The sequence below is a fragment of the Mastigoproctus giganteus genome, chromosome 6, assembly GCF_048544385.1.
Source record: "Mastigoproctus giganteus isolate SK-2022 chromosome 6, ASM4854438v1, whole genome shotgun sequence".
Taxonomy (NCBI): Eukaryota; Metazoa; Arthropoda; class Arachnida; order Uropygi; family Thelyphonidae; genus Mastigoproctus; species Mastigoproctus giganteus.
The window spans coordinates 35,392,864-35,415,828 of NC_143580.1; the positions used below are offsets into that span (position 1 = coordinate 35,392,864).

General features: G+C 34.1%; 1 protein-coding gene across 1 annotated transcript in view; it reads left to right on the forward strand.

Moving 5' to 3' along the window:
• The window catches only part of LOC150084154 (uncharacterized), a 120,117-nt gene that overhangs the window by 64,784 nt on the left and 32,368 nt on the right, over positions 1–22,965 (forward strand). The window contains exons 8-12 of the mRNA XM_090376135.1: positions 2,446–2,573; positions 8,141–8,263; positions 13,042–13,144; positions 15,438–15,644; positions 18,726–18,764. Coding sequence (XP_090232261.1) covers positions 2,446–2,573; positions 8,141–8,263; positions 13,042–13,144; positions 15,438–15,644; positions 18,726–18,764 — 600 coding nt within the window. The remainder of the gene's footprint in view (positions 1–2,445; positions 2,574–8,140; positions 8,264–13,041; positions 13,145–15,437; positions 15,645–18,725; positions 18,765–22,965) is intronic.

Genomic DNA, 22,965 nt, shown 5'->3' on the forward strand with positions numbered 1-22,965 from the left:
TCTTTTTTGTTGAAGAGCTAAATTCATTAAATATTTTAATAACAATAGATTCTATATCAATACTCAAACAATTGCAAGCTCTGTTAGCAGTGTTATGCAGAATGTGCAAATTGCAACCAGCGGGTAATATATTTTCATAAAAATTTTTTAATGCTACAAAAACGCTATTTTTCTTGCCAAAATTAATGTTGGCATTATCTGCTCCATATGCAGTAATGTTTTTGGGAGATAATTCATTAAATGTAAGCTGTTGGATGAGAGCATTTGAAATAGTTTCAGTATCTTCTGCTTCTAACCAAATGAATGATATCAAACCAGTTTTTACGCCATGGTTTTGGTCAAAATATCTCACAACCAAAGGAAAAGTTTTTACGTTTCCTTTATTAGAAGCGTCCGTGCTTATAGAAAAGGGCTTATTATTCTCCAGTTGTTTCAATATGTAATTTTTTGAGTGCCTTCCAAGAATTTTTGTAATAATGGCAGAAACTTTTGTTTTCCCACAAGAATATTTTGCTGCAATTCCAGAGTCTGGAAACATTTTTTAAAAATTGAGCTAGCACAACCAGCTGAGACATAACTATGAGAATGCATAACAGAATGGTAACAAAACGATACTTCTGCAAATGCGACATCTTCATGAGCCTTGCTTTGCTTTGGTATAAAAAACTTAGAATTTTTGATGTAGTTGTTATTGCTTGAACATACTTTTTTTCCCAATCTGCATTATAGTGAACCAACCGTCTTCTTTTCTTTTCCGGAATTTTCAAACTACTTTCACCATCTGACATTTTGAAGGCTGGAATAAATTGATATTTTAAATACAACCCATTCATTTTAATTTTTAATTTAATAAGACAAATTCAAACAAAAATTAAATGAAATTTACCTTATATAGGTAACAATTCCTACAGCAGCTGAGCTGATTAGACAGATGTCAAAATAATTTTTATTCTTTTTATAATGAAAGATAAACACACACTCGAGATACACCTAGCTTAGACCACCAGACAGCACTGACATCTTTGATCGCACTATTTACGCAGACGCTTACATCTAAAAATCCCAAAGTGGCTTGAGGGGATTCCCGGACATCTAGCGCATCCCGTGAGCATTAGCGTGCAACTCACCCGCCAATGTCCAAAATTCATACATATTAGGAAAGAAATACATTTCATAACAGCATCCATCACTTTTTATGGCATTATTTTATTATTTTACAGTCAAAATCTGTTAATTTTTTACCTGCGGGACATTTAAATGTTTATGCGGGGGCACAGGACAAATCACTTTTGTAGGGGACTGTCCCACGCATTGCAGGACGTCTGGCATCCCTGTTGACAGGAAGGTCACATGGTACGGTTGAGGTGAGAAGCAAATGTCACTCAGTAGGCGTTACTAAAATCCAGCTGTGGTAGCATTCTATGCATTGCCGCTGCAGCACACTAAAGGTTTACCGCAGCGAGCCAACATCAATTTACAAATCTACCCTATTTATTGTAAAGTTTATGACCACTTTTAAAAAACCCATTTGGTTTTATAACTGTAACAAAAATGAAACAAAGACCATCCTACGGGCATCAATGGCCACAAGTATTCGCTGAAAGGATGATTAATTCTAGATGCTAATGCGCAATTCGGAGGGAAGGGGGCCGTATGATTGAGCGGCTGTTTAGCAGTAAATGCTTGAAAATCTTCAAAAATGCTTTTACTAATTCTTTTAAAATTTGCTATATCAGGTTAATTTGACATGTAATTTCGTTTCAAGGTGCAATGTTTTGCAAAAAAATTCGTAACTGTATATATATATATGTATGTACAGTTATATATATATATATATATAAGACTCCAGTACTATGTTCGTTGTGTGACAGTTTGGTGTTTTTTTCCACTTATCACTTGTTTGATGAGATTTGGGTTCTCCCATTGGAGACAAGCATTCTTAAAGATCTCTTCAATCAGGGTGTAGTTAGCTGATCTCAGGTTGAGGAAGTAGGGTGTTCCCGTGAGTTTTTCCAGATTTTTGAGTTCACACAACATGAAAACCAATCTATAAACAAACACCTCTATAAATGTAATGGATTGGAGAAATATGGCCTAAGATACTCCATAAAACCAATAACAGTTAGCGTTTTATAAGTACCAAATAAGGAAAAAAAAAATCAGATAAGAAAAAACTAACTTTTTTTCTTATCTGATCTTTAATATTTTTACAATGATAACATACATACAATATTGTAATTTTAATAATAGTATTATTAATTATTTACTATCATTATTATTAATAGTATTAATAATACAGTATTGTATTGTCATAACATTGGTGACTTTAGAAATTATCCTAAATGATGTTTCACATGAAGGAGTGCCCATTTTCCAAAAATCATTGTGTATTTTATAATGTGATTTTTTTTCTTAATTTATTTATGAAATGTTTTTTAATAACAGGTTAGGGTTCACAGTGTACTGAAACAGCAAAAAACAACTACCCCTACTACACCTGTTGCAGATCAGGATGTAAGAGATGCCCTTGAAAAAGCAATTAATCAGTTAAAATTAAAGATAGAAGAACTGAAGTAAGATTCATTTTTTATAACTATTTTATTAACTTTTCTATTAACTATATTCTCTCTGCTCTGTTTTAAGAAAAGGTGACACATACATAATAAGTAAGTTTGAGGGTTTATGCAATGTTAGTACAACTTCTGTGAAAGCTAAATTATGTATAGACCTTTTACAAAGTTCTCATCTTTATATTTTTTAGCCATTTGACCTCCAAATAGTTGTTGATAATGGATACCTCACTGGTAGGTGGGAAGGAGCAGCAGTGTGTAGCACACGCTTCTTGATTAGACCGGGGTTCGAGCCCGTCACCACCAAATACGGAGGATGCGGAAAGGTCAGGGAATGACCACCGCATATCCTGGAGCAATATGGCCTTAGTTGCTAATGCTCCTAAAAACCAAATAACAAACAAACAAACCTCACTGGCTGCAATCAAATGTAATGTTTATATATACACCTGTGTAGATCTATTGAGCATTATCTTTTTATAATTTGGAACAATAACATGGAAGAACCACCTAATTATTTAATAAGTTTTTATAACCACCAGCCCAGGTTTAAATTGGAAATCAAAGAGAATAATACCTTATCTTTCTTTCTTAGTCATTTTGAGAAAAAACAACCTTGATAAAAAAATAAAATAAAATAAACTTCATGTTTAGAAAGCTGATAGATTGTAGATCAGTAGTTGGGTTATGATTTATATTGCCAACCATTCTCTGAGGATCAACAAACATAATATTATCTGTTCCTCTTCAAGTTTTATAAACTTGCAAATAAAATTATGTTTTGAATAAGGATCTTCTGACGACTTGCAAAAATAGAAAAAAAGCAACTGGTACTTAATATATATCATAGATAAGATCGTTAATAATACAGTTACTTTGTTTTAATACCCGATTCCTCAAAACTCATAAGCTGAAAAAGTGCACATTATCATCAGTTATTTTGCAACAAAAATTTTTTTCACATTGTCAGAGGTTTCAACATAGGAATATATTTATTTTCAACTACAAATTTGGAACATCTAAGTTTGTATAACTTTAATTTTATTGAGAAAGAGGTACCCGCCAGCTTCACTGTAGCTGCCAACATCTAGAACTTTTAGCAATTACAGTGAAGTAGAACTAGCAGTTTACTTTCTGATTAGATGATTGGAAAAATGCAAGTACAAGACTGGTGTGAAATATGGCAGATTTGATAAAAGTAAAATACCATCCAATTCTTGGGAACTAGACTGTAGAGCTAACTTCAACTTAATCTAAATAATGAATGAATTTATATAAAACAACTGGGAAATCTAATGACCTATAACAGTTGAACCTTTCAGATCCAGAAATCCATTGTCTGTTACAACCCATATTCTGGATAATTTTTTAAAAAATCATTGAATCAAGAAAACCACTATAAAATCAGTAAATTTATTTATCTGGTTATCCATTCACCAAGCAGAGTATCAGAAATAGATGTGCTGAATATAAATTTCACTTAACAGTCATAAGTTTTTACTACACCAACCATGAGGGGAAATTTTCTGGGAGGTTATGAGATTATATACTGCCATTCATAAATAAGATTAGTGACTCATTGGTAATTAGTGATGAGAGTGATTACTCAGAGCTTCTGAATCTTACAATTCATTTGCGAAGCATTAAGTGTTATAATTTATTCATCAAACATCAACATAACAACTTTCATTCATTAGTATCTGTCCACCTGAAAGAAGAGCAAGTGGCCGGAGGATTGTGATTCAAAACGCAAACACAGTTCGCTATCTATTGTGAAAAAATTTATATTTTTAAAGAAACTTGAGCGGAGTTTTGGGGAAGCAATTATGTAAAAATTTTGACTTGCAGTATTTTAGAAGCAGATATTAATTTTTGTTTTTATTGTATGTGTATTATAACAATATTCATGTACTGTAAATAAAATTTTCTTGATGTAGAATACACCTGTTTACCACTCTGTTTACAATAAGTTGTAGTATAGAAATGCAAGGACATGCATCCTATAATGTGACTACCTGAAATCTGGAAAATTCTAAGATTTAGCAAAGATCAGGATGGCTGCCAGATTTTGGAGGTTTGACTGTTTATAAAGATAAAATCACGAGTGTGAAACAGGGCAAGATAGCAAGTCCTATGCAGTTGAATACATTTCACAGCAAGCTCACAGAGACAAATCAATTACAATGTAATCACTTCTTGTTTTATCAATATCAGCATATGTCATATACGCAATTTGATATTGCCATCTCTTCTCACATTACAGTATAGTCTGTTCTGATTTTAAAATTTAATTTTTGAACCAGAATAGAGCATAGAACTAGCAATGATCAAGAATTTCTACTCATGAAGAGTGATTGTACACTTAGTTTGATTGTATACGTGAGTCTATTAACAGTGTCCTTTCAGTTATATAGTTCATTAATAGTATTCTTTTATTTATAATGAACACAGTTTCTCACTTTCTTTCCGTTTCACTCATCCCGAACTTCTGTATTTCTTAATATAATAATCTGCTATGAAACATTGTTTTCTGTGAATGTGCACATATATATAAGTGATATGTATGAACATATATAAGTATAATAAAAGAGCAAATAAATACAGAAAAAAGGGTAAAGACATCAATAGAGAGAAGAAATATAGTAAGGAGCAAGAAGAGTAAAGAAATGAAAAAAATTACAGAATATATGCATATATAAATAAAACAATTATTAAAATTATATATAAATGTACAAATAAAAGTAAAAAAATATAAATATATTGTCATATATTGCACAACCCTGATGTTATAATCATGAGTCAACCATTGGCATGCATTTCTGTTGTGGTAAATTCCCCTCTTCATTAAAAGCTACCCATTATATTTTATCAGCTTGTAAAACTGGTATGGAGTTCCTAGAAACAGGTAGTAGTGTCGTTAATTACTTTTATCTGTACATTGATAGGTGTTGGTCCCTGTTGAGTGTCTATCAATGTATTCAGGCAGTAATTAGTACTTATTTATTTAATTCCTTTAGCTACATATCTTGGCCTTATAACAATCAATTCACAGCTCATGTTTACATAGTACAGTATTAGTTGCTGGTTGATGATACTTAGGTATATAAAATGACATAAAACAGTATTCTACTAAAATAGCACAAATATATATATATATTGCATAATACATGGTGAATTTTTATTCATGAGGCTATCTTAGTTGCATATATTTTGCTAATCCCTGAAGCCCTAGAACTGAAAATTTAAAAGACCAGATATACAGGGTGTCTCAAAAATACACGGCATAACTTCAGGGATGAGTTCCTCATATGTAGACAATAAAAATATTTTATATCAACATATTGCTGCAAATGCTTGGTTTCCGAGTTTTGAAACTCTGTCTATGACACTTAACTGTTCACATCACCTTATAGTAATTGTTTAAAATGTCCACTTTCTGCTTGAATACAGGCCTCACATTGACATCTCATGGATTCGCTAAGACGTTGCCAAATTCCTGGCATGTTTCATATTGTCTCACAACCTGCCACAGTTCGATTGCGGAAAGTTTCCACATCAGCTATTGGAGTCGAATGCACCAATGACTTTAAATGGCCCCACAAGAAGAAATCTAGTGGATTTAAATCAGTGAGCGTGGAGTCCAGGCAGTTGGTCCACCTCTATCTATCCACCGACCAGGAAACCTTCGATTCAGGTAATTGCGGGCTAGGTAGCTGAAATGTGCAGGAGTGCCATCGTGCATGGTGTGCTTGTTGGCAAATGATCAGTGGCGTGTCGTCCAAGAAATCAGGCATGTTGTTTTCCAGAAAGTTTCTGTATACCTGCCCAGATGTTGAGGCTAAACCGCTGTTGGTGATGTGATGGAAGAATTGCATGTGGGTTTTCCTCAGCCCATACATGCTGATTGTGAAAGTTTTGGATTCTGTCTCGTGTGAACTGTGCTTCATCTGTGAATATCACTAAGGCAGGAAAGTGAGGAGTTGTACCACACTGCTGCAAGAACCACTGGCAGAACATTACTCGGCAGGGTAATCTGCTGCTGACAAGGCCTGTACCTGTTGCAAATGGTAAGGATACAGTTGGTGTTCTCACAATACTCTCCAAATAGTCGAACGTTGAACAGCCAGTTGCATTGCTATTCTGCGTGTGCTGATTCCAAGAGTGGAATGCACAACATCCAAAATCTCCTCCTCTACTTCAGGAGTCGTAGATCTTAGTCATCCTCTGTCAGCAGCATGAGGTGTAAAGGTCCCACGTTCACAAAGGCAGCGATGGATACCTTCAAACGTTTTCCTGTCTGGAAACCTTTCGTGGTATAAATGATGAGCCTCCAGAGCATTGCCGTCCGCCAAACCGTACATAAAGTGCATATCCGTTTGCTCCTGATTTGAGTACATGGTCAGAATGGAAAACCACCAGATTATGTCAGTACCTTGTGATGAAGGAAATCACCTGCGGGAGATAAGACATTCTGGTTAATAACTCGGGAACCAAGCATTTCCGGAACTGTGTTGATATAAAATATTTTTATTGTCTACATATAAGGAACTCATTCCTGAAGTTATGCCGTGTATTTTTGAGACACCCTGTATATATTTAGAAATCATGTAGGCAACTTTGGAACTGTGTTGTTTTAATCCCAAAAAAAATATCATGACATCCTACATAGCATACACCAGAAAGTGTTCATTTTCAAAAAATACTGCAAAACTGACAATTATTCAAGTACACAGAAAGTTTTATGTGGAATTTGGCTTACAAGGTGCACTAGCATAAAATATTTTTTTGCTATTTAAACAGGTTGAAGAAATGAGTTTCCTTCTAAATCAACATGCTTAGATACCATCCTTATGCATGCCCGATGTAGTATGAAGTGAAGTCAGACAAATGTTATTGAGGAGGGTCCTTAGAAAAGTAACTCTCATGGCTAGCATAGTGGTTATGATCACTGTCTTTTCACACTACACAAGGAAAGTTCCATGTAGACTGGAGGAACTTTTATGGGCTTTTTTTTTTTTCACATTGTGGTCAAGTTTGCCCTACCCCTCAATGAGGGTTGCCTAGCATGTTTTTTCCCCTTCTAGAAACTGTAATTTTTATTACAGTGCAAAATAGGTGGTCAAAAAACCATGCATACAGTCAATATTTGTGTGCCTTGTGCCTTAGTTGCCTTGATACAAAAACAATAATCAACTAAAAAAAAGTTGGTGTTTTCTTTCTTACAAAATATGAACTGTACTATACATATGTCTTGCATTAACCAAACTCTTACAGAATTGTCTCTGGGCCACAGGATTTTTATTTTTGTAGTACTCTTTCAAAAATAATTAAAATAAATATATTCTATACAAAAATAAATAATAAAATAAAATTTTCTGCTCTATATTGTAGGTTATTACACATTATTTTTAATTAAAATGGGATAAATTCCAAATATGTACTATTCTTTACATTTTCTGTTTCAAGAATGCAGGGATTATAAAAATATATGTGACTAAAATGGTTAGGCAAATAAAAGAATCACTCTATATGTTGGATACTTATTTTAGATATAACAATATTTTTAACAGTGACAAGCTCCATGCAACAGTAGCTGAATATGATGCTTTGCAGGATGACCACAACAGATTATTACAAAGGCACAGCAAGCTGATGGAAGATATGCAGTCTAAAGAGCTAGCTCTGAATAATAGGTATTTTTTTGTTTCAGTATATTTTGTTATTTTACTTCTGTGTTTTTTTTTATATAAAGTAATGAGATAGTGTAATTCACTAATAGTATGATACTAAGGTGGAAAATGGCAACTTGTAATAATCTTTCTAATCATACCACCAAAGATTACTCAGAGTAAGTAATGGTAGTAGAACACTTACACTTACACTTCAAAATAAAGCAGTCATGAAATCATGACTGCTTTATTTTGGCTCTCTGTAAGCACTTTTCATGTGAGTGAATGATGTTATATTTATTAACAAATGAACCAACTGACATGATCTTTCATGTGCCATCTGTTTTATCAGAAATATCAGTGTTACATCCACGATTTTTCCAGGCCAAGAATCACTGTCAACTGATTTATTTCCCTATTTGATTCACAAAAACATCTAAATGGATGATGAGGCAATGATTATTACATAAGCTTTTGTAAAAATTGTAATGTTTTTATTTACAGTAGAGTGTTGAAAATCTGAATGTCAATAATTCGAAACATCAGTAATCTGAACAAGCCAGCATTTATTTATTTTTTATGCTGGTGCCATAAAATAATTACAGTAAGCACCGGTTATTGTGATCATGTTTGCAAAATGAATTTTGATTCTATTAAATAGCAATTCCGATAAGCAAAAATCAGATGAATATTATTCACAAGCTATAAAGATATAAAGCACAGATAAAATGAAGATATAAAGCACAAATTTACACTTTTATAGCTTCGTTTTCACATATCATTTAATTTTGTTAATTGATAAAGTAATAAAAGTGTATTACTTTATCAGTTTGTTAATTGATAAAGTAATACACTTTTATTACTTTATCAATTAACAAAATTAAATGATATGTGAAAATCAACAAACAAACTGAATGCTGAATCGACAAACGATTAACAAGCTGAATGCTATCCAATTCAACTACTCTTACTGAAAAAGAGTGAGAGATCTGACAGCAAAGAAACTAAGTTCGGAAAAGGTGCGGCAAAAAATAAGTACTGTAATTATTTTCGTTAAAGGCCTATACATATATTATTGTGCCTGAAAGTTCCATTTGTTTTGTTACCTATGAATAAAAATACGTAAGTACAACTTAGTGTTTTTATTTCTAAACTTACTGAACATTTTTCTTTTAGTTTCCAGAACAGTATTTTTGATAAATTCGAAAATCCAAACAAATCAGAAGTTCAAACTACCCCCGGTCTCAGCTAGTTCTGATTATTGACTCTCTGTTGTATTAAAATTCATTGAGATGCCTAGTTCAATTCTTTGTCAAGGGGTAGTTAGATTGGGCTATTAGTCAGGTTATTTTCAACAGACACCAAAAAGTGTCTGTTGAAAATAACCTGACTTTATAAAAATATATTTATTTTATGTTTATATATTTATGAATATTTAAAAATATGTATATACAGGGTGATTCTAAATTATTGTCAGGGTTTCCGTGGCCTATAATTTTCAAACAGGAAACAACAAAATAAAACTGTTTATGGAATATGAAAGTGTAACTCAAAAAGTTTTATTACCTATAGAATCAATACTGCAGAATGCTAAACAACTTCAACATGCGCACCTTTCGTGGCATATAAGATGTCCAAACGATATTCAGTTTCCAAGTGTTCTCCAATCTTGATATTCAATCTCCAAGTGTTCTCCAGAATTTGTGGTGTAACTGTTTCGTTTGCAGCAACAATTCTGAGCTTCAGTTCATCGAGGGAGATCGCGGGGTCTTGTACACAATGTCCTTCACATATCCCCACAGGAACAAATCAAGCAGTGTAAGATCGGGTGAGCGCGAAGGCCACGGAATCGGTCCACCACACCCAACCCAGCACCGAGGAAAATGCATGTCAAGAAATTCTTGGACAATAAGAGCCCAATGTGGCAGTGCACTATCTTGCTTGAAGACTACATTTGGCTGATGATTTTCCAATTGGGGTAACAGATACAGCTGTAGCATGTCCTGATGGGTCACCACTGTCACTGTTTTTCCACAAAGAAAAAGGGCCTCAAAACTTCGAACATGACAAAGCACACCAGCCATTGACCTTTGGACTATCTCTTTCAAATTCACGAATGGTGTGAGGGTTTTCTGATCCCCATATTCTGCCGTTATGATGATTTACCCTCCCTAATATGTAAAACGTTGCTTTATCACTAAATCTCCATCAATATCTCCCAGACGTCAATGCAGCGAGTACAGCATTGCCAAATAAAACTTTTTGAGTTACACTTTCGTATCCCGTAAGAAGTTTTATTTTGTTGTTTCCGGTTTGAAAATTATTGGCCACAGAAACCCCGACAATAATTTAGAATCGCGCTATATATATATATATATTTTTTTTTTTTTTTTTTTATTGATGATGCTACGGTAAACTTTTTAAAATTTGTCATGCTTGGGAATTGAGCTGGATTTTAAATTTTGCAGATTTTAGAGAAGTACACCTAGTGATTGTGCAGTTTTAGAGAGCACATTTTATTAAATATTAACAAACAAAAGATAAAAATAAATAAGGTGGACTTAATATGATTTATTGCATTGCCTAATGGCACAAATAATTCTCACATTGTGTCATATGATATATATATATATTTTTTTTTATGAAACCCCCAAACACGAAAGGTATCAAAACCTATAGTACATAGTACCGTGCATGGGTTGAAGGAGAAGTATGGGGGGGGGATGCCGGAAACTTTGCTCTAGAGACTAAACATGGGTTTCACCACTTCAAGCCTCCAATAAGCAAAGTGGTGGTATTTGACTGGTTGACGAAAGTCATCTACCACCTGAAAAATTAATTATCCATTATTATTATTAATTTGGAAGAAGCATTCCATTGCATTCTGAAATTAAAAAATATTGAGAAAAAACTTTATTAATGATGTGCATTTTTGTTTCCATGATTACAAATGGGAAAAGTGTCAGAAAGAAGTATCTGCTAAACCAAATGATGAACAGTGAAAGAATTCTCTGTTCCAATCTTTTTGGAATGCTAAAATTTAAAATTTAGAATGTATTTATGAACTGTATTGTTATGGAAGATGAGAGCTGGTTCTGTTTCTTTGAGCCAGAAATCTAAATGTTTTGCACATAGGCAAAGACTCATCAAGAACTTTCCCTTGCATATCCTATGCTTGAGGTTCCCCCCCCCGAGCATCGACTCCCTTTGTCCTAACACACCAATTCTTGTAGTTATGCGATTTTTTTTAATCATGTATGTTCACATGCCAATTAGCATGTTGTGTATACTGAAAAAAACCAGAAATAACTTGCACTTCCTTATTCCCTAGTCAGAGATATTTGGCAAACTAAAGTCCCAAAATCAAACTCAAATCTCTCCAAATGAGTGACAAGTAGTGAATCTGCTATACTGCCATTGAGGACCTATGGGTGATTGACTTTAATGGGAAGTGGCAACACCACCAAAATCCTGCAAGAACATCTGCAAACAGATGTTACAAAATATAACACATTTTTAAAAAGCAGCTTCTTCAATAAATGAGTGAATGAATGTAGTTCATCATTATTAGGAACTGTGTATACTAAAAAAATTAATACATTGAAAACTAGTACAGTATATGTATTTTACTTTCTCCATAATTCTGCCTCTAATAAAAATTAGTAATCACTATTTTCTTAATTTCATAGTTTATCCTTGTTTGTTTATGATAAATTGACCCATTAGTGGAGGAATATTTTTGATTTTTGAGGAATGAATAAGAAAATGCAACACCACACTAATAATCAGATTAGGCTACATCTTGAGTACTGTATACAGGTCTGGAGGTCTCACTTTAGGAAGAATGTAGATCTGCTGGAATGGGTGCAGAAAAGGGCAACCAGACTAGTGAAGGGAACAAAAGGATGCTCTTACCTAGAAAGGCTTCAGTTCTGCAAAAATTGCAGCGTCTCAATACCAGGCACCTGCTGGGAGATCTGGTTGAGGTGTTTAAAGCCTTGACTGGATTGAGTAAGCGGAATGTTAATGGTATTCTTCCACTTGCTGAGACTGCACACAAGGTACCATAAATTCAAGTCGAGGAAGGATGGTCGCAGGATAGATGTGTGGAAGTTTGCCTTCGGCCAGCAGGTGGTTGATTGTTGGAACAGAATTCCACCTGTTGTTGTGGAAGTGGATGGGTTGAATAAATTCAAGGGAAAACTAGACAAATTCTTAAGAGGGTACAGTTTTTTTTTGGCTGATGTTATATAAGCTTGCTTTCTTGCATCAATTGCCATTATTACTACTACTACAGTGTGGCTACTTTTTTTTTTTTTTTTTTTCGTTTCCCAATTCACCCTCCTCCTATGATCTCTCTGGTTTTATGGCTTTTTGAAGAACAGTGTCTACTATAGTAACATCAGCCTTCACAGACCTATAATCAAGTGTCACATGCTACATAGTCAGCATCTTGCCTATTATGCACTTGGCAACAGCATTCTTCCGTTTGTTTCTTGATTATTGTAAAGAATATTGGACAGTTCCTCCTCCCTAATTCTAGTGCATTCATCTGCACCAGTATCAGTGGTAAACACTTCCATGGTGATGGATTTAGAACTAAATTTTTTTTGAATAATTGTCATCTCCGTCATTTCCATTGTGCACTAACCATGAACACTTTATGTCATCTCTACAGATATATTGGAGTAAGTGAACTTTATTTATACCCTGTATATTCAAAGTTATATATATATTCATCAAATTACTGCAATCGGCTAAAGTGCAATTTCTGAAGTAATAGTTTAATTTTGAAATTACAGAATACTGCAGCTAAGCACAGAGCTGAATAACCTTCAGGCAGAGCACGAAACCTTGAATCATCAATATCAGCAACAAAATGATATGCTCTCTACTGCTTTCAAGGTAAGCTATAATACTTATACATTTGAAAACATTAATTGCCAAATTTTTTTGACATTATTCTTCTTGCTGTCAGTGTTCTGCCTGAAGGCAGATTCTTTAGTCCTATGGAATTATACAGACTACCGCAGTGATTTCCCAGTGCTCTCTATACCTATCTATATAGGTCTGTAGCTGCATATTGTGGCAGCCAGATAAATTGCATCACTATAAATTTTCTCCTAAAACAAACATTACAGTTGAAATAATTTCTCCTGTAGCCTCAAATTTATTATTCAGTGATGTAAAATGATTATGCATTTTAATGATAATAAAATAAATTAAAGAAAATAAAACTATTTGGGCTTATTTATTTAGAAATAATCATAGAATTTCACTGCAGGCCATATGAATGCCTTTTTGTTATGACCAATATTTGAAATTAACATTATGTAATAAGATGGAAGGAAAATACCAGTAGCAAATAAATAGTTGTGATACGATTATGTCTTCTATAACAAATATTAGCATTTTGTTGGCTCACCATGGACTTTAATTACTGGCTTGCACCTGTCTGGCTTGGGGTGTATCAGATTTTAATATAATCACTGCTTAATTTGTGGTATCAGACATGAATAATGGTTTCTTTTAATTTTATCTTGTTTGATGACTTTTTTGTAGTAATTTTCTGTCCCATAACACTCCAGCAGTTTTCCATGGTTCAGATCAGGACTATTTCCTGCCCATGATAAGTATTGGATACTGCAGTCTTGCATGAACTTTTTCACCTAAAGATTAAAAAAAAAAAAAAAAAAATGGATGAAATGGTCAGTGTTTGAGACAGTTGAGACAGCCTTTGCAGTGCCAAAGTAAAATATTCCAAAGCCTTCTTGTTTGAGAAGACCTCCTTGTTCAAATTAAATATTTTTAGGCAATTTGAAGAAGCCTACCTAACTCCTAAGCCTAGAAGTGGTCATTTATCAGCATCATAAGAAGTGATTCAAAGAATTAATGAGATACAATAACAGCAACTCTTTCATATTTGAAAGATGCAGATGTTCTGTCTGGAGGTAATGAACATTCCATCAGAAATATTTAGGGTAGTGGAGAACACAATGCCCTGTCTTAATTGCTTATTAGAAAATAATGAACACAAGATTTTATTTTCATTAAAGATTGGTTAAAAATTTATCTTTGTGTTATTTTTCTAAATTAATCACTTTGCTTGTGCCTTTGTGGTCAGATTTTGAACTAAATTTTTATTGTATTAAAAAAAAAAACTCCTATACATAAAGATCACGATGCAAAAAAAAAAAAAAAAAAAAACCTTTTTGCATTACCTATAGTTTGGGTTATTATACAATTTTATTTATTATTATATATATATTATATATTTATTTCAATAAATTTATTTTAACTCAGTTAGTTGGTCGTCGCTAGAAAATTGTATGATATGCAACCCAAAGCAATTAATTTTTAAAAGCGGAAAAGTACTTTATAACCACCCTGTACATAACAAAGTCTAAATGTTTTTCATAATTTGCAATCTGTGTTTTCTGTTGGCCCTCTACAAATTTTGATTTTAGACACAAAATCAAAAACTTTACTGCAATGACATTTAATTTCTTCCAGTAATTTGTATTCACAAATAGAACTTGTTCAAGCCTGCATGGTGTGCTCCAGCAGTTCTAAATATTGTAATAGATTGTTATAATATTGTTAAATACTGACAGGCACTTCCACGCCGGGCACCTCCATATCCAGGTGGGCAGGAGCAGCAGTGCGTAGCACATGCTTCTTGATTAGACCAGGGTTCGAGACCGTGACCACCAAATATGGAGGATGCGGAAAGGTCAGGGAATGACCACCGCATGTTCCTGGAGCAATATGGCCTTAGTTGCTAATGCTCCTAAAAAAAAAAAAAAAAAAAAACTTCCATGCCAATGAAGGCATAACCGCAGAAAAGTTCCAGTGGATGCACATAACTAATAATTTCCAAAAAAAGATTGAATTCTGTGAATGATCAAGTGCTTGACTTATGATGGCTGAAATATGATCAGAACTTAGTCAAAGCAGCTGTCCACAATCCAAAAAACAAGGTCCCGAAAACCTAACCATAAATAAGCAAATGACAAAGTGACAAGCTGAAAGGTTCTTCAGCAAATGAAAGTATCACTTTCTGACTTGAATCCTTCCTTTTTTTTATTTAGCCCATTTATTATACTTTGGGAAATGAAAAAAGATTCCACTTTTACAGAATATAATCTGAGTGCTGATATCTGCAAATACCATATAAATAGTTTTATCATTTTTTTAGCAACAAATTGATGCCATGCAAGTGACTCACATAAAGGCAGTAGAAGATTTACAGAATCAACTTGATGCATCCGATAAAGAACTTGCTCTTCTTCTTAAGGAGCAGTCAAAAATTGTGCTTCCACAACCATTACCATTATCACCTACAATTAATCAAGAAGAAAATTTTATATTTGATATATTTTCACAAGAAAGGCAAGAGGGTGAGGTAAGTCATTTTTAATAATATATTTGTCATAAATTCACAGTTGGAATACACAGAAGAATAATCAGTATATCAGAATGTGTAAATTTTCTCTAATCTCCTATTAAATTGCCTTTATATAACTGGATGTATTCCTCTATCTCTCCCTCCCCCCACCCCTCCCTTTTAGAAAATCCAGTGTCTTCTATGGTAATATACACTAATACCATTTGAAGCTGAGGATGTGTTCCTGGAAGAACTTTGTGACTCTGCTCAGTCTGAATAAATCATGTGTAATGCAGTACATATCTTGCATGTGTACATTTCAAATGAAGTAGCTGAGACTAATTTGGATTGGTGGTGTGTTATTCATTTTGATAGTCTGGTATGCATCTGCAATAGAACTTACTAGCAAATTATCTTTAACTGGGGTTGCTTTCAGCAGGGTGTTACTACAGTTTGTTTCAACTTGTCACTTAATTGAATGGCAATTGGGGTTTGAATCCCTTTGGAGAGTAGAGCAATTCTTAAAAGCCTCTTTAGTTGAGCTGTAATTAGCCAATCTCGGTTGAGGGAGTAAGGTTTCTTACTCAAGAGTTCTTTAATCAACTTAAGTTTTTAATGAAATTTGATTAGATTAGTAAAATTTTCAGTGGTCAAACCTTTAGTTGAAACATTTTGTTGTTAAATTGGATATTGTATTTTATTATTAGATGCAACTTAAGCAGTTGGAACTCTCACAATCATTAATAGACAGAAATAAAAACATATATTAGAATATATTTTATTAGAATATATTTATTAGAATATATTTTTATAGCTCATTATTTAGAATAACTATAAGAAAAGTACATGAGAGAATATGAGCCTATTCCAAAACTTAAGCAAATAAGAAGAAAAAGATTCTGCCAAATGCCATGCAACCAATGTATGGTTAATATTTTTTTCTCTACATACATCGGTGCTCAAAGATTAAGTAACTTTTGAGCAAGTATAATTTGGAATAAATTTCTGTATGAGATTGAGCCATAATGTAATTTAGCATGGTAAATACAAATACAGTGTCAGAATTTGATTTCAACTCCTGGAATATGTAATTCAGGTACATTATGAACAGGCACATTACAACACTAATAGGTTTTTTTAATGAAGAAAGAAAGATAAATTTTTGGAAGATTTATAATGATAGATAGCTGTGTATAAAATTATTGCAAGTCACTTGCAAGCTGAAGCAGCTAGAGGTTTTGTTGTCTCAAGTATCATAATGATTTCAAAGTTATGTGGAAACAACTTTGGTAGAGGTATCTCAAAGGTCGGCCAAGAGTTGCAACATCTCTCTCTCACACACACACACACACATGCGCGCACACACACACACATAGCAGCCACAGGAACTGCAATTTATAGGAAGCTAGTCATGCAGTCAAGGTATACCATAGTCTAGGACTTTCTTAGAAAGGCTTACTCAAAACCTGATTGAATGCCTTGTTTGGAAATGTGCAGAACAACTGCTTTAATTTCTCCAAATATTTCCATTGAAATTATCCAAAGATGGGAAACAAGCCAAAAGCCCCTATGTGAATGAAAACTTACAGAATCCATGTTGCCAGTCATTAATCAGATGATATGTGTTTAGGATAATGTAATAAGTGGCAATTAATGGATTTCTTAATTTCTTTAGAGGTTACGAAGAACATTAAGATGATAATTATATGGAAGAGATTTGCTTCCTTTTTTGTGACCAGATCCAGATGAATCTTAGGATTCATCTGGATCTGGTCAAAAATTTATAAGTAATATAAATTTTTATGTAAATTGGTGATACAAAACAGAAGCTTATTATTAGGATTTAAGCACAGCTGGAGAAATGCCATCATACATGGAGATTTGGTAATATCAAATTTTTTTTTTATTGATTTGTCTTATCTCGATGTGAAAAACTAAAGAGACATTGGATGATAGGGAGATTTGAATGGGAAGTGGAGATTTACCAAGATCATCATCATGAATGCAATAAGTAGAGGAAGGTTGAGATGGCAGTAGATCAGCTTTATCTTTAGGTGAATTTACACTAGAACCATCAGGATTTAAGGATGGATAGAAATTGCAGATAATGAACCAGAAAATCCATCTGCATTAGCAAGACCTCAGAAAGTCCATCTGCTATTTGGACAAGAAGCAAGTTTTCTTCTCTTGCACTTTTCAAAATTGAGTTTGAATTTATTAATAACAACCTGTTTACAAGTGTTGTGAGCTTAGTTTAGGCATGAAATGAAGCTAGGGTTTTTTGGCAAGTCAGTCATGATATGCTTTATTCTCGTTGTGAACAGTCTTGGCAGATTTGTGGGAAAATGGAAGTTTAGATAAAGAACAAAAGTTTAAGGTGGAGTAAGGAGTAAAAGATTTCATTCCTACAGGAATGATTTTAATGATATGATTAAAGCAAGTATCAAGAATAGGAATAGAAATACACAGCTAATCCTTTCTAATACCATTGTAATACCAAACAACATAAGGCTAACAATGAGTCAAGTCACCTAGAGTTATTAACATTGAAGTCGTTAAAGGAAATTACATCACTGTTAGGGACTTTAAACTGTAGAAATTCAAGATTGAAGGAAAGAAATAAAAACCTATGAGTGATTTATCAAGATGGGGAACAATAAAGATAGCATTTTACAATGCTTTATTGAAAAGATCAGCTTTATCTTCAGTCACATTAAAATTGTACAGATAAAGTAATATGTTACATTTACTTTCCTTGAAGATATTCTTTTATTTATAGAACTTTGTGTTTTGCAATCACTTGTTTCGTAGAGTTTATTGTAATGCTTTCAAATTGGTACAGATTTGTATTATTCATTCCAAATTCCATTGAGAATGGGTTGCAGGTGGTTGAAAATAATATGGAATATTTGTAGAGAAGTAGAAATATTTAAGTTTACAACTGAACATCAACATCAGTGTTGATATTATGCAGCATTTGTTTTTTCTTAATCTTAATATATTTTGTATTGAATTTTTTTGTCCAAATGCTTAAATATTTTAATGTATAAGAATAGTACAGCTCGACAATGTTTTAGCTTCTTTTTTTTCTTTTAATAGGGATCAGAATTTACTGAAGGAATAGTAACTCCCATAAAGGTAATATGAATGTAATGAAGTTATTGAGTTGTTACTCATGCCTAACCATATTTAACAAGAGTAATTTGATTTAAATGTTTAGATTTTTTTTGTTTTACATAGTAATTATAGCAGCAGGCTTAATTTGGAGCTTCATATCAAACCAATTTTTCTTTTTTTCTTTTTTTTTTTTGCAAAACTTATTCATTTTAATATGGTAATAAACTTAGTACTTGTAGTGCTTTTTGATTATGAATTGGTTCTCTGAATATAGTTAATTTGAATAATGTGAAATAATATTTAAATTTTACTCTAAAATTAAATTAAATTGGTTTTGGAATGTTCGCTTTAACTTAACGTTCTGAAAACATATTTACTTTCCTATTCATTTATTGTACAGATGAGTGCATTCTATGTTTCACAGCCAGACCGTCAGTTACAATAAGTAAGCACTGTGACCTTACGAACTCACAGCAGAAAGTCTGCTGGCTGCTGAGTCCACAATTTACCAGATTTATTTCTAAACACATACAGCTTCTGATATGAGTATACTATATACTTTAAATTGTAACACTCTACTGAATTGAAAATGATAAGATGTTGGCAGAATTACACTAATTATACTCATTTAAACTACAGTGACAATGGAAAATACATATAGATGTGACAGCATTTATCTGATTCTTTGTTCCTAACTGTTTTAATTTCTAGATTTCTGGAAAAATAATCTGAAGTTGTTGCCTGTTAGCAGTTTTCCTAATAGTTGCTCAAGTTGCTGGCCAAGGTGGACCTGACTAAGCACAAAGAATAGCACAAGGTGAAGTGTTGGCTACTAAATGATTACAAGAAATGATCACTTTTAATATGCAGTATCAAATGGGCATAATGAATAGTATGAGCAGCTGAACTGTGCCTCTCTTAAAGGCTTTGAGAAAAAGTTAAACTTCTTTAAAAAGGCTGGCTATTATCTTTTGAGCCATGAAACCTGTTGGGCTTTGATGACAGCTCTACTTTTATTCTTTGCTGATCAAATGGTTAGTAATGCTCTTGCAGTTGATGGCATATGCCCACTAATTTTGAGGCAGGTGGCAAGAGAGTGCATCAAACCATTGAAGATAATTATGAAGTCATTACTAGACTTGGAAATTATTCCCTTGAATTGGAGAACTGTCACGGTATTGCCAATACATAAAGGTAGCTCTAACAATGAAATGGGCAACTACTAACCAGTCAGTTTGACTTCAGTGGTAGGGAAAATCGTAGAGAAAATGAGTTCATTACAGGATTTTAGATAGAAATGGAATTCTGAAGGAAACATAACCTGGTTAGCTATTTTATCAGAATCATTTGTGAACTGGATGCAGGAAATAAAATCTACATTGTTTACTTAGATTTTAGCAAAGCATTTATTAAGGTCTAACAGAGAAGAAAAATGCATGGGATGCACATAAATTATCAAGCGACTCAGATATAAGTTAATCTGTAATCAGGTCACAAAGGAGGTTCGGCAGGCAAAGGCAGATTACGAGAAATCCTTGGCAAAAGATGCTAAGAAAAACAGCAAGGATTTCTTTACTTATATAAACTCTAAAAGGAAGGGGATGAATCTGATTGGTCCACTTGACATCGATGGTTCGACTGTTGATGATCCTGCTCAGATAGCAAACAAACTGAATGAGTATTTTGCATCTACATTCACACATGAGGAGTTAATAAGGTTTGAAAATGGCAGAAGGTTATCAAATTGTAGCAGGGTGCTTAATGATCTTGTAATAACTGAGAGCAAAGTGGAAGAGAAATTGTTGAAGTTAAACGTAAGAAATGCACCTGGGGTGGATGGGATCTATCCAGTTATATTAAAGGAGGCGGTGAAGCAACTAAGCAAACCCTTAGCCATAATTATGAGAGCATCCTTGGACTCGGGGGAAGTTCGCACGCACTGGAGATGTGCAAATGTATCCCCAATTCACAAAGGGGGATCAAAGGGTGACACGAGTAATTACAGACCAGTTAGTTTAACTTCTGTTCCGGGTAAAATAATGGAGTCGCTGGTTAAAGATGCATTGCAGGATCATCTAGATAAGACTGCAGCAATAATTCAGACACAGCATGGGTTTGTTAAGGGAAAGTCTTGTCTGACAAATTTGATAGGATATTATGATGTGGTTACAAAGGAACTGGATGCAAAAAATAATTTTGATATCATATATTTGGATTTCAGGAAAGCTTTTGACACCGTTGCGCATGGAAGACTATTGTACAAATTGGAGCAGAATGGTATTAAGGGTAAGTTGCTACAATGGATAAAAGGATGGTTAAGTGGGAGAAGACAGAGGGTGGTAATCAATGGGTGCTGCTCTTCTTGGACTAATGTTATTAATGGAGTCCCACAGGGTTCGGTGTTAGGTCCACTGTTGTTTTGTATATTTATCAATGATATTGATGAAGGTATATCAGGCTTAATGTCGAAGTTTGCAGATGATACAAAGGTTGGCAGGGTTGTTAATGACAGTAATGGCAGTGTGCTACTGCAACAGGATCTAGATAATTTGGGCAGATGGGCTAAGAAGTGTCAACTGAAGTTTAACCTTGACAAATGCAAAGTACTGCATATGGGTAGAAGTACCCCAGAGAAACGTACCAACTGTGTGGTACTACACTTTGGCGTAGAAAATGAAAAAGACCTGGGAGTAATTGTGCAGTCAGATATGAAGTTTACTTAGCAATGCAGACAGGCTGCCAGGGCAGGTCATGGAGTTTTGTCAATGATATATAGGAATTTTGCTAGCAGGGAAAAGGAGGTGATTATCCCTCTGTATAAGGCAATGGTCAGGCCACGCCTTGAGTACTGCGTACAGGTCTGGAGGCCTCATTTTAGGAAGAATGTAGATTTACTTGAGCGTGTACAGAGAAGGGCAACAAGATTGGTGAGGGGGAATGAAGGGATCCTCTTACCAAGAGAGGCTTAAATTCTGAAAATTGCAGTGGCTGGAGACTAGGCACCTGTGCGGTGATCTGATTGAGGTATATAAGGCCTTGAATGGGTTGAGCACGCTGAATTCTGATGGGATCCTTCCACTTGTTCAGATTACGAACCTAAGGGGGCATAAATTAAAATTAAGAAAAGACAGATGTAGAATAGATGTGCGGAAATTTGCCTTTAGCCAGCGGGTGGTTAATTGCTGGAACAAACTTCCATCTGTCGTTGTGGAAGTTGATAGGTTGAATAAATTTAAGGAGGAACTGGACAGGCATTTGGAGGGAATGGTGTGATTTTTTTTTTTTTTTTTTTTTTTGTTTTTTGGCTGATGCTGCATAAGCTCATACATTTGCTTTCTTGCATCACATGCTACTACTACTAATACTACATGAGAGGTTACTGTATAAGCTATAACATATTGGAATCGCAGGGAAAATCTTTGCAGAATGGCTGCAGAGCAGGAGGCAGAGGTTGTGATTAACAGTTATTCTTCAGATTGGGCTAATGTAAGAAGTGGGGTTCCCCGAAGATCAGTACTGGGACCACTCTTGTTTTTGATTTTTTTTAAATGACAACAATGAAGGGATAGAGGGCATGATATTAAGATCTGTAGAGTAGTTAATCATCAGTGCCAAGCTCAGCTTCTTCAGGACAACTTAGATAGACTTCAGAGATGGTCAGAAAAGTGAAAACCAAATTTTAATACAGTAAAATGCAAGGTCTTACGCTCAGTGAATAACACCCCCAAAGTAACTTGCACACTTGGTGCAGTTCAACTAAAAACATTAGCGGAAGAAAGAGATTTGGGAGTTATGATTAAATTGGATGTGAAGTTCACTGAGCAGTGTAGACAGGTGCAAGGAGGGCCCATGGTGTTCTGTTGATAATTTACTGAACATTTACTTGTAGAGATGAGGGGGGGGGATTGTGGTACCAGTGTATAAGCTAATTGTGAGACAACACTTGGTATACTATGTTCAGGTGTAGAGAGTGCACTTAGAAAAAGACTAGAGATGCGCAAATGTATCCCCAATTCACCAATAATTACAGACCTGTTAGTCTTCTGTTTCAGGGAAAATAATGGAGTCACTGGTTAAAGAGGCATTGCAGAATCATCTCGACAAGACTGCTGTTTCAGACACAGCGTGGGTTTGTTAAGGGAAAGTCTTGCCTGACAAATTTGATTGGATACTATGATGTGGTTACAAAGGAACTGGATGCAAAAAATAATTTTGATATCAT